A 13,437-nucleotide genomic window follows, 5' to 3' on the forward strand; every position below is an offset into this window, starting at 1 on the left:
ATAGAGAGCTAGTGGAAAGACTGTCAGCAATCTCAAGGAAAACAAGAATAAAGCAGAGAAGGACTGAGAGGTGCTCTCAGCTCACTCGGTGGGAAAATGGCATTTGAAAATTCATATTTTACATGTGGAACTCAAAAGCTCTGATCTTTAATGGGAAATTTTCAGTTACTCTACTATATGGTCACAAATAACTATAAACATTAGAATATCTTTGTTTAGTCTCATAGCTTTTGCAAACAGCCACTAAGCATTTGGATTTTTAAGTACCTACCTCACAGACTATGCTAAAGGAGCGTACGGGATTCTCACAAACCACAGAGAACCAATAGCATTTGCTTTGATTCTTAAAAGAATCCAATGCAATAGATACAAGTAATGAAAATTATAAACATTAAACGTGCCCATACATGTGCATGTATAAGAATGACCTAGATTTTATGGGTTGAAAGTTTCCTAATTAGAATAAATCATCACATCAAGTAAAAGGATGTTTGTACAAGTTAAGGTGCTGTAGACTATTACAAACTTAGATCTAGGGCTGGAGAGGTCGCTCAGTGGTTAGAACACCTTGCTATTTTCCTCAGAGGACAAATTCAATTCACAGCACTCACATAGTAACTCACAACTATTTGTAACTCTACTCTCAGAGGATCCAACACTCCCTGGTGGCCTCCATGGGCATCAGAAATGCATGTGGTGCACAGACACACACGCAGGCAAAATATTCCTACGCATAAAATAATAAAAGACTAGATCTAAAAAAAATGGTCAAATGGCATGAGTAAGAAAAATATTGAGTGCTTACATTGAAACTTGAAAATTAGTGGCACAAAAATAAATCAAGGTTTTTTAGCTTAGAATGTTTTCTGATGTGTAAACGCACTCCGCTCTGGCCTGCGTGCATTCCTCACCTCTCCTCCACGCCACATGCCTAAGACTGCACTGACAACATTTTGTCGAGTTCTAAACACCATGCCTGGGAGAATAGGAGCACAGCGAAACTTGAGGGGCCTGGCAATGATGTTACATGCATAATAAAGGAACTATGCATCACCCGGTACCCACAGGATGCTTTTCTTTATAAAAGGCCATTGCAAAGCAAGAGTTAGGTTTATGCTCCCAAAAGACAGAGGAAAGAATGGCTGTGGGTTTCATGGAACGCACAAGTTTGGGCGGAGGCATGCATGGATTTCTTTGCGTGGCCAATGTGGAAATGGCTGTGATTGCTTTGGAAGGCGGGAGAGTAACCTTGGTACCAGGCATTGACCAGTAAAAGTGACATTATCTCTCTGCAAAGGAAGAAAGCTACATCACAAAGGTCTTCTCGGCTCTTCTCGTCTATGGGTCCTCTGACCAGATAGGGAAAATAAGGAAGGAAATGAATGAAAACTAATTGCTGGGCCGTGAATCTACATGGTTTGGATAAGATGGTGTACATAAGAAAGAGACAGATAAACAGGGAAGAGGACCCCTGGGGAAGAGAGGGGGTGAGGCTAAGATTCAGAAAATGGTGGCACTGACCAAAGACATCAGTTTAGGTGACTTTGGATTCGTTTGACAACATTACTTCCTCCCACCCTCTGGATCTAGGACTCAATCCCGTCCAATATGTAAAGTATTTGATTTCATTAAGTTCTAGGTGATAAAGAGAGATAAGAAAATATGAAAATTTAATGAGCCCCTATTAGTCTCTTTTAATGTATGAGTACACGGGGGGGGGGGGGGGAGAGAGAGAGAGAGAGAATATCTAATTTTAACATCAGCACATGGAAGTTAATTTGATTTTATAGACTAGACAACTAATAAGTTAGAAAATGTTCTAATTTGTCTGAGGTCAAAGTCCCAGTAGGTAGAAATAGGATTTAAACTTATTATATTAAAAAGGGGGAATAAATGAAAGGTTTTGAGCAAATAAATATTAGTGTGTCTTTTTCACCAACAAAAGAAAAAAATCTTCCTTATGGTGGATATAAAGGTACACAGATATGTTTCTTCATTTTGTTTTGGGAGCCCTGCATGTTCTAGACAAGGTCTCTACATCTGAGTGCCACGCCCACTTCCAGGGGAGCGTGTGAGACTCAGGAGGTGCACGCGCATCATGACAAACATCGTGATAGAACTCACTCAGACTGAGATTCTGGCATGTGTTTTTCAGTGTGGCAAAGCAGCTTCCTACCAAAACTTTTAGAATAACATAAATCTTTAAAAAATTAACAGCAGTCTTAGGAGTCCATTAGTGTAATTTCTTTCTTTCTTTTTTATTTACTTTTATTTTATGTTCACTGGTGTTTCGCTCACAGTGTCTGTTTGAGGGTATTGGATGCCCTGAAACTGGAGTTACAGACGGTAGCTGCCATGTGGGTGCTGGAGACTGAACCCGGGCCCTCTGGAAGATCAGCCAGTGCTTTTAACCACTGAACCATCTCTCCAGCCCTGATGTAACTTCTATAAATGAATATATGATAATAATAAAAAGGCTGATGATGAAAATCAGACTAAATTTTATTTCATAGACTAGAAAAAAATAATATTTCCAAGTCTATAAATGTATAAATTCTCATCTATCTAAAATTTAAGTAAATAAATTTTGTTTACAATGTTAATATGAAGATGGTTTGGGGGATATTTACAAGATACAGCTTTTCAAACAAAAGTTCACTAGCAATACATCACTTACCTACACTTTTCCAGCATCATTTGCCTATTTAACTTGAAATAGATAAAATAGTCACTTAATTTTTCCTTTGTCTTTTGGTTATGCTCTGTATGTTCTGCATAAAAAGAATGATGTACTATATTTCATTAAGGACTAGTGTATAAAGAGACTTCAAAAGGAGGTAGTTGATCCTCATTCCAGGAACACTTTCAGTCAAGCGTGCTCACATTCATTGGCCTTACAGTATTTGTGTTGGCAAATTTAATTTTTATATGTAAGTTAGCACTGTCTGATTTAATGTTCTAGTTTTATGAAAAAAAATCTATTTTAAGGTGAATCTCAAATTTTAGATATATAATTTAAAGAGGACGTGACACCTAATTAAATGAAATCTGTGTGTGACTGTTGCTCCAGGTGTTACCCGTCCAGTAGCTTCAGAATAAAGAAACAAAAGTGGGAATCCTGACAAAGACGAGTCCAGCGGCGGATACCTTATTGACAAGGACGATAACCTTCCCGGATTCAGACGCCTGCTTCTTCTTGTCCAAGTGAGCTTTGGTGATGTAGACAGCCACTCTGGTTTTCCCGCTCCCCGTGGGGAGGCAGATGATAATGTTCTTTCCTTCCAGAGCTGGCTGCGCCACTTCCATTTGATAAGGCCGGAGCTGCAGTTCTGGCTCCGGGGATGTTCTTCGTGTCCCCACCCTTTCATCTAAAGGAAGTAAAATGGGAAAGCAGCCTTAGAGAAAGGGCAAGGAGAACCCAAGGCCCGGAAGCCTGAAGCCGCAGACAGGCTTCCGCTGGTTTAAGCTCCTTTCCTCTGTGGGCCAAACCAACCCATTTTCTGTTTTCTGTACAGGGAGTGTCCCAGGTGACCCAGGTTCCAATGAATTAACAGCATGGAGGCCTTGAGAGGAAACAACATGGAGAGGAGAGAGAGAGAGAGAGAGAGAAGGAGGGAGGGAGGGAGGGAGAGTGTGTGTGTGTTAGAGAGAGGGGGGGAGAGAGAGGGAGGGGGTGACGGAGGGAGGGGGAGCGGGGGAGGGGGGAGCAGGGGAAGGGGAGGGGAGGGGAGGGGAGCAGCAGGAGCAGGAGGAGGAAGGAGGGGGAGAGGGGAGAGAGGAGAGAGGGGAGAGAAAGGGGAGAGAGGAGGGGGAGAGGAAGGAGGGCACTTCCCCCTGGGATTGTAGGTTCCTATTTCTAATGCACAGGGTTTCTCAGAACTTTATTCAACCATTTGTCCTCCTGGTTTCTCTTAGCCCCCTACCTGTAAACCAAGAGGAGTTAAAAAAAAAATATAGGAGTGATTATTTCTCACCGCTCTCACTTCCATTTTTTTTTTTTATTAAAAAGAAAAATAACAACTGGAACTACTTCCTTAATCTGCTAAAATATCATCTGACAACTAAATGCCACAAAGCGCATACCTGCTGTCGTCTGTTTGTGTCTGTGCGGCTTTATAAGCTAGGCCTGCTTAGAAACTGGAACATCACGTGTATATAATGTGCATATATATCTTCTTACAAGTTATTTCTACTTTTAAACCTGTTTTTATCTGTAAATGTTTTTTATAAAAAAGCTATTTTATTGCTTAAGGAGTGATCACTAAATATGCCTACATATTCAGTAAAAAAAAAATTTAAATATAGTTTGGATACACTGTTGACAGAATCTGTATGTGTGGTACATGTGGGCATGCTCGGGGTCTGCTCTGTGTGCATGAGAAAGAAGGGAGGGAGAGAGGAAGACACAGACAGAGACAGGGTGGGGGAGATCTTTTGCATTCGAGACAACTAGGCTGTAAGGCATATTTAGCGAGCTGTAGGAAAGCACTTCTTATCCCGGCTTCTAATTGATAATGTTTGCATCAACAGATAAGATATAACTGTGTAGTTTTAAACTAAGTCATCATGAATTTTGCCATGTAGTTTTAAATTGTAATTTTTTAAAATTTTTTTCTTCTTTTATATATCTATTTGTATTATTACACTCATATACAATACACTACCTACAGCAAGAAGAACCATGAAACAATCTGGAATTATATGTAAGTCTCCGTATATTTGTTCTTCTGAAACCCAAGGCAAAAAATATTACACGTATTTCCATAACAAACATTTTTTAAAACTAAAAAAACACTGGCAAATTCAATGCTAATGCATGGTGACTTTATAAATGTTAGAATGATGCTATCATGACATGTCTTGGTTTAGGTATATCTTGTTTATAAGTGACCATGTTTTCCCATTTTGTTAGCCTCAAGGGAAGGCTCTAAAAACGCATTGCTTACAACATGGAATGTAGTAAGACAAATATTATTCCAACATAAATGCCCACCTGTGCCCTCCAGCATCAGAAAAGATGAAATGACAGTGCTTATCAGTATTTCACCACACATGAATTGAGTGCTCATTCCCTAGTCAATGACCCCAATAAAAGTAAACTAACACTAGCCCATTAACTTAAAAAAAAACTTGCTGACAGCTCCATTTCCGCAAACCATTGATTCTATTTAAATGGGTTTTAACTTGCTGAGATGGAACTATCTGAACAGGTAGGAAAATTCACACCAAATACCACTTAGTGAGACCCTTCTACAAAGTAAACAGGACGTTTGCCTTTTACGCATGAATAAAGGGCAGATGCAACACATTTAAGTTATGGTTGGGTCATCTGCTGAGTCACTTAATATGTTTTTTATGAAAAAAACACCCAGATCATCAGCATTTTAAGTTCACTTTCCCATTACATTTCTACAAGGTTCAGATTTATTTAATGACAACAGTTCATCTCCACAAAGTAGCTTTTATAGGTAATGAAAATCTTAATATTTCTTCTCTACTAAAAGCAGTTAGTACCCAATTTTTCCAAAAAGAACAAGAATATTTATAATGAAAGATATATTTTAAGCAGTATCTAAATCAAGACAGAAATTTATATCAATAAATTATCTGTTAATTCTACTGAATCAAAATTTTAGTTTTGATTTAAAAACAATAAAATATCTCCTCATTGTAATTATATTATGTTTTAGTAATAACTTCCCCTTTGATTGCTGTGTTTTCTACTTTATTATTTAGGAGTAAAACTTGTTAAGAGAAACATAAGGAAACCGAAACCCAAGTAACATGAACTCTTTGTGTCACTTATGCACATGTTAGGGTTAGAAAGTGAAGTGTCCCCACACGCAGCAGACTTCTCATGCCCTGCGCTCTGCTTTAGGAAGACACTCTGGGAGGTTGAGTCCAGCTGGAGGACATGAATAACAGGGCTGCGACGAGGGGGACTCTTTAAGAGTTACAGCTGTTAGGCTGCCAGAGAAAGAAGGTAGATAATTCACTCCCCAGCTTCTACAGGCAGGACTGACACTCCTCACCCTGACTTGCTCCACCTTGATGGGTAGTGCCCTTCTATAACACAGGCTAGAGTAATTCTTGCTTCCCCCAAGTTCTTCCTAGGCAACCATGTAGTTAAGTGATGAGAAACATGGCCAATACTATCAGTGGGGGTCTGTGATATTATTATAACTATATAAAGGATTAGCAGAGGCAAAGGACCGTCACTTTTAAAACTTAATTCCAGATCCAAAGTTATGAGGTCTCGGTGCGACTGAGCTGGTCATGTGCCACTAATTCGTTCTGTAGGCACCTACTGTAAGCTACATCCTGCCGAAGTAAACTTGTTTCTCTTATATATTTGGTTGTGATCCTAGCCTTTAACAGCTGAGCCATCTCTCCAGCCCATGAATTTGTTTGTGAGAGAATCTCAGTATAGGGAACTGAGGTAATGTATAAGTTATCTATAAATAGATAACCATATATATTTTTGAGTCAGGACTAGGAGGTCCAGTGGGCAGCCCAGAGATTTAAGACAGAAAAAGAGTGGATTTGGGAGAAAAAAAAAAAGAGTTGGATTCAATGTGAGAACCGCATCCAAAGAAAAATTCTGGGTTAGTGCTAAATATGCTGCCTGACTCTTGTCTTATCACGTCTTCTGACACAGGCATGGAAAAATTTATCCACACAAGCAATGAGAAAAGCATTCCATCGTCTCCATCGCCAGAAGGAGAAAACTGGGCTGCAATCAGTGAGCCACAAGCCAGTACCAAGAAAAAAAATAAAATGTTTGATTTTGGTTTGTTTATTTATTCTCGGCTCTCTCTCTGATGTACACAATAATATAACTCAATTATATAACCCATATGATTCAATTATATAATCAATATAATGTAAATGATGAAACCCAATAATGAAAATGGTATTTAAGATAGTGACAGGCAGGCTTGGAAGTATGTTGCACATTCCCTTTAAAAATAAAAGCTAGCCAGAGATCTTTAAATTATATTACAACATGTAAATGGTCAAAAAGGAAATGAAGTAGAGTTTTAAATAATAATAATATTCTTTTGGAAATACACCATGTGGCAAATTTCATTCTCACATGGATTTTGACAGCTGAGTTATTCTTGGAGAGAAAAGGTCTGCCACTGCGTGTGTTTGAAATTGACAAAGCATCCTTTTACCTATAGTGTGTAACCACGGGGAAAAACATTCCTATTGGGCAAATATTAATAGACATCTTCTCAAAATAGCAGGAGGCACATTCTCCATATCAGGTCAATGTGGATTGATAAAAAGTGTCACTGCTTTGAGAAGCAATATATCTTTCTAAAAATGGGGGACAGAGAAATCTTGTAACCTAATTAGACTATTTAAACTTGAAAAGTGCCTGAAATCATATTCTGCTATAGTACGATCCTTCAATGAAGATCATAATACAATTGCCTTATTTCTCATCATGTCACCTCTGAAGTGGGATTAATGATGTGGTGATTAAGGTCCCTTATGACATCAGCCTAAAAAGCGAAAACAATTTCAGCTCTTACAGTATTATTCAATAATCTAATATGCATTTAACCTTCCACCAATTTACCCAAAGCTTTTATTAAGTGACTTCTATACAGCTTTAGTATGCACTTGCGGGGTCAAATATTTCCTAAATGTTATCATTTCTCAATTTTAGTGCTCACTCTACAAAATCATTGTTTGCTCCTAAATGCTGATCCAACTAGACCTTGAAGAGAGCCCTTGGAAAATGCACTTGCATTTTAAAATGTTATTTGCCTTTGAAAATGTGTTTGCTTTTCAAAAGTAGGTTGCGTTCTGATTTATCATGTCTTTCACGCCACATTGGAGACTAGAAATCAGCAAATACATTTGCTAACAGCTCTAAGTAGGCAAAATGCCCTGCAAATAGAGGATGCGTTTTAGCTATTTATTGAGTGAATGAACATTGTTGAAAAGCCCTTACTTAGTCAAATACAAATTAGGATAGGGCAAGGCAGCTTAAAGCAACCCATATGGATCGTAACTATCAGACTGAGTATATTTAGAGTTTTAGAATCGGTGGCATACAGTAGGAGCGGTAAGTATTAAATTTAACTACTTCATAACAAAGACAGAGAACCACATTCAACCCGTATGAAGAACTTAACACTGAATGTACTGAACAGAAAACAAACTGGCCCCTTTTTAATGACAAAGTCACGACTGACATTTGGTGACCTGGCTTTCCTCACACTAACTTGTGAAGGACGCAGTGGTGAAACTGGGAGGGAGAAATATACCGAGGCATGGTGTAATCCGACTTCAAAAGCTTTTAAGGCAAATGACCAGGCTTCTGCAAAATCTTTTTTCTAGTTGTTGGTCCCTAGTTCTATAAATCTTGCAGTGCAGAACAATATGAACCACACAGTAGTTTCCAACTAGAAACAACCCAATCACAAAGAAGAATATGGCAACTTATTTCTTAATTTGTCAGTTTTCCTCTGGTCCTTAATTGGCTCATTGACAGTTAGTTTAGTTTGTTAATATTTGCAATGCATTTTCTTCAAGCTTTTAGGCAAATATAGAAAGGTGAATATCAGACATCAATAACTCATCGGCCAGAAGTGAAAGTTGCTAGCCGCCCCCTCCCCTTCAGTAATCACACATTCAAGAGACAGAATGAGATAATTCGAATTGATCAAGCTCACAAGTTAGGAAGTTTAATAAGAGGAAGTATTGATAAAGGGGGCGGGGGTTCTGGAAGCAGGCATTCTCACTTCCTGCAGGTGTCAGAGGCAGCCAATATGGAGAGCAGTATGGGAGATGTCTACCCAAGTTTTCCTTTAGTGGCCAAAACTCCATGTATGATCTGCTCCTATTATATCTAAGCTCTATGTGTAATTTCAAGCTAGACTCCCGTTTTAAGAGGGACCCTATTTATTATCTGTAGCCACATGAGTTTTATCCAGAGTATTAGTTTTCTGTCTTAGTACTTTGAAAATAAAATATAAAAAAATAATCCTGTAAGAGAGAAATATACCAAACTTCACAAAGAATTTCAGTACACTTAAATGAACTGAAGCAGATCTCATGAACACAATAAATGACATGAGTCTATGGGACGTGATTTATGCCTGACCGAAAGATATGCACTAGATCAAAATGATAGTTTTTCTTGTAAGACTTGAGCAAGTTATACTGTTAAGGAAAGTAAATGGCAAAGTTCCAAAATGACTCGCTGTTGAAAAATTGCTTTAATTGCATAAATCCATTAGGGAGGCCATGAACAGCCCCTGTGCATTCCACTATATGGTGTCTTATTTCACACTTTTTCAGGTTTACACAACAGTTAGGCAGTACCTGAATCACTTCCCATGGTGCCTGAATCACTGCCCATGTTGCTGTTATGTCCAAGACTTTCATCTAAGCAGCTGACACTTCCTTCTGCCAAACTTGTGTCTGATTCTGCAAAGGAAAACATTTTAAAATATTTAAAAAATATTTCTGAGAATAAACGTATTTTAACTGCACACCTCTACAGCACACAGTACATACAGTTCAGTGCAAGTGGGGGAAAGGCACACCCAAGCAAGTATGAATAAAAGGTAAGAGTTTCTCACAGGCTACACTAAAAACATTCCACTATGGATGAGCAGCTGCCGAGAATGACTCAAATCCACATTACCTACCCACAGTCCTTAACACCCAACAGCAAAGTAAATGTGAATTCCTGCGCATTTGGGATTTGAATTATGTATCTTACCTGTACACATAAATTCTGTCTCCTGAAAAGAGCCTTTAAGCTTAATAGCAGCTTTTAAATAAAAGTTGTTATAGAAACCATTGGGCCGCATTGTACAACATGACGGTGCGATGAGCAAAGCATAATATTTAATAAAGCACACAGACCTACTGACCAGTTAGGAAATTAACATTTCAGAGATAAATAAACATGAATTTAAAGATCTCAAAAAGAATCTTCTCAAAGAGAATATGACTGACGTTTGGCATTGCGTTTGTTAGCGTCTGTGAGTCTGGAAATGTTTCTCTTTACTATAATTACATGAAGCTGCCATCGCCCAAGAGTATGAACGGCAAGTGTTTGCCCTTCGCTGCATCCCAGTGCTGCTCTAAGTAGGCAGGGTCACTTCCTTGACAAACTTCTTCCTTATCCAGCTTATCCCCAAAGATGAATGCCATCTCATCCACAAGGATCAGAGCCAACACTCTAAACTGAAAAATGTCAGGACACAGGGGTTCTTGAAACTGACTTGGAAACAGAAAGACTTGTGACGCTTGCTGTCCAGGTTGTTCTGATCCTAGGCTCCTCTTATGGAAAACAGGATGCAGGACCAGTTACCTTTTTTCACTTGGATTACCCACTATGCAGTGCTAGACACAACAACCTGCTGGCCGAAGAGCTTAACTGAAATGAAAGTCAAATGATTAATGTCTTACTAAGGCGGGCATCCCATTTCATACCGTTCTATAATCAATTTGATTTTGTAATATTTATATTTATAACTTGGTAGGCAATTATCATTTCATCTCCAAACACTAGTAAGCTGTATTAAGATTTCTGTTAGTTATTTAAACTACTATCAGTAGCACAGGGTTTTGTTGTTGTTGTTGTTGTTGTTTTGTTTTTTGGCACTGAAATAGAGACAGATGAAAACAAACACATCGTATATTGTTGGGGACAACTTGGAAAGGAGACAGTGTAGGGTCAAAGTTCTTAGTGTGTTCTTTGTTTTAAGTGCTTAGTCATTCTGAATCAGATGTACTTAGCTTCATCATGAAGATCACTCTCCTGAGTTTGACAAACGTTTTCAGGTATCACACTACCACTGTGAAGATATTTCTATGTCCCTACAAGTTCTCTTTCTTTGTTGTCAATACTTTTCTGCTGTCCCCTGCCTATCACTGGTCTGGTTTCTGGCCCCACAGTTTTACCCTTTCCAGAATGTCATGGGAGTTGATTTGTGCAGCATACAACCCTCCTTTAACTTAGAGTGAAATATTTGAAAGTCATTCATGCCCTGTGTGTAACAGTAATTTGTTGGCCTTATGGGGTTATGTTCTTGACATCTCCCCATACTTTGACCAAATCCATTTAGATATTGTGAAATTTCAACCCACCCTAAGCAAATATGTAAGGCACTGTCCTTAAAAATTAGAAGCTGAAAAGAAAGTTGTGAAAAAGCTCTCAATGGACATACATACTGTTTAAGTATATTAGCACAACATAAATACACTAATGTGAAAATACTGTGCTTATCGGTTGTCATAGATTAGCTCTGGAACTCAGATTTGAGGAATCCCTCATGATCACACAGGAAAACCTGTATATCTCACAGAGAGATTTTAAATATGGCACTTTGCAATTCCCAGAGGTATGTCTTGTTAGAAGCTCAGAGGCGAGTGTGGGGTAGAACTGTCAAGTCGGAGAGCGTTTTGGGCAGATGTACTGATGAAAAGAGAATATGATTTGTAAGGGGAAGGCAAGGTGTAAAATGAGATGGGAAAATGTCATTGCAAAGATAATTCCAGTTCTAGACATATAGGCCAAGATTTCTGTGGCAAAAAGTAAATTTTGACATACTTTCCATTTGTTATTTTAAATGTAGAATCGAGAGCTGAGGAGTATACTAAAGTGGTTGGGAACATGCCAATAAATACAATCTAGAAATTGAATATTGTTCCCAACAAATTTTCCAGTGTGAGTAGTAGATATGAAAACCATATTTGACTTTTCACTTCATTTTCCAATCATTAGCAATTACACTATGACCTTAAACGGATTCTTAGGAGATATAAAGTTGGGATTTACCCCAGCTTTTTTCGAGCATATGCAAGTTTGGGATGGAGGCTTTTTCAGCATGTACAGATAATTTATTGATAATAACGTTGCTACTAAATACAGAGTGTGACTGATTAAGTTCATCATTTGGGTTATGTAGATTTCACAATCAAATCTGCACTGTGTCAGAAGAACCCTGAGCTCGGAGCTTTCCCAGATGAAATGCAAATTATGATAGCCAGCATCTTCTGCAGTAGACACGCCCACTAACAGCTCCATCTTATAGGCGAGGAAGCAATATTCAGAGAGGTTAAAGGATTCAGCCATGTCCCCAGCATCTCAGTGTTTTCTAACAGTAGCAAGCACGTCTCATAATTTGTGTGAAGAAGGCCGGTAAGCTCCTATGCCCTTGGTGCTGAATAAAAAGAAATTCACTTTAGGAAATCATTTTTTATCATAGCGTCAAGTTTTCCATACAAATTAAAACACCTTAGCTTTCCAAGAAACCGGTTAGAGAGACGTTTGCACTTAGCTGATATTTCTGACTCATGGATGGACACAAACTTTCCACTCATCCAGCAACACTCATTTTTGCACACATATTAAGATGGGACTCGTCTGTCTTTGCAGCAACTGGCAGAGCTGACTGTAACAGGAAAAGGGAGGACAGACAGCTCCATTGCTTTGTCGTTTCAAGTATAGACAAAACCTCAGTTTCTCCTCATGAAAATAATGTAGTTTCCTGAGCAGCACATTTTTGTGAACTTCGACTAGTTCTTTCTTAGAAATATAAGTATGAAAGGAAACAAATTTAATAGTAAAGAAAATAGTCTATCTCTAATAACATTAAGACTGCCTTCCCTGAAGGTTTTCTGTATGAATTAAATAATTTTTAAAAAGTGCATGTACACACACACACACACACACACACACACACACACACACACACACACACCTCCAGAAAAACGATAGCAAGAAATTGTTGATGTATTGTGTTACAAAAACAAAAGACAAAATGTTTTGTGTTTATGTACCAAAAAATTGAATTGCTACAACTGATTTACTTAGGATTCTTTGTTTTTGTCCCTGGAGTTTTCAAAGCAGGTCAGTCTAATATCCACACTCACGTGTGTACTCTCTTAAAACTGACATATAAAATGGGGCTGGAGGCCGGGCTTTGCTGTGCAGAAGATGTGTGCTCTGTGCCCTGGTGAAGCTTCCCAGAGCTGAACTCAGCCACCGCTCACAGGTGCTGGTTCTTATTTAGAAATATAGATAGAAGCTCCTATAGCTTTACATTTTATTGTAGGAACGAACCTGTTACACCAGGGACAGAATTTTGAAGAGAGAAAAAAAAAATCAAATTCTTGAGAATTGTACTTATAATTGGAATCAAAGTTTGTAATGGGTTTAATGGACTTTCACATGTGTCATTTTCCCCCTAAGGAATTATCAAAGCTATGAAATACATTTAAAAATGGCAGTATATGTCTATAATATAGTTGTCTATACCAAACTTATTAGAACCAAAGAAAGTTACCCTTGTTCAATTTTTAAAAAAAGAATAATAACATCACAAATAAGATAAAAACAACAGCTTTGTTCACAATTACAGTAAATCTCTGAGACAAACCGTGGGGAGCAAAAAAAAAAAT

General features: G+C 38.3%; 1 protein-coding gene across 1 annotated transcript in view; it reads right to left on the minus strand.

Moving 5' to 3' along the window:
• IFIH1 (interferon induced with helicase C domain 1) overlaps positions 1-13,437 on the minus strand; it is a 53,068-nt gene that overhangs the window by 17,886 nt on the left and 21,745 nt on the right. The window contains exons 4-5 of the mRNA XM_084798621.1: positions 9,343-9,447; positions 3,148-3,368 (exon numbers count right to left, since the gene is read on the minus strand). Coding sequence (XP_084654747.1) covers positions 3,148-3,368; positions 9,343-9,447 — 326 coding nt within the window. The remainder of the gene's footprint in view (positions 1-3,147; positions 3,369-9,342; positions 9,448-13,437) is intronic.

The sequence above is a fragment of the Acomys minous genome (assembly GCF_964271855.1).
Source record: "Acomys minous genome assembly, chromosome: 10".
NCBI classification, from domain to species: domain Eukaryota; kingdom Metazoa; phylum Chordata; class Mammalia; order Rodentia; family Muridae; genus Acomys; species Acomys minous.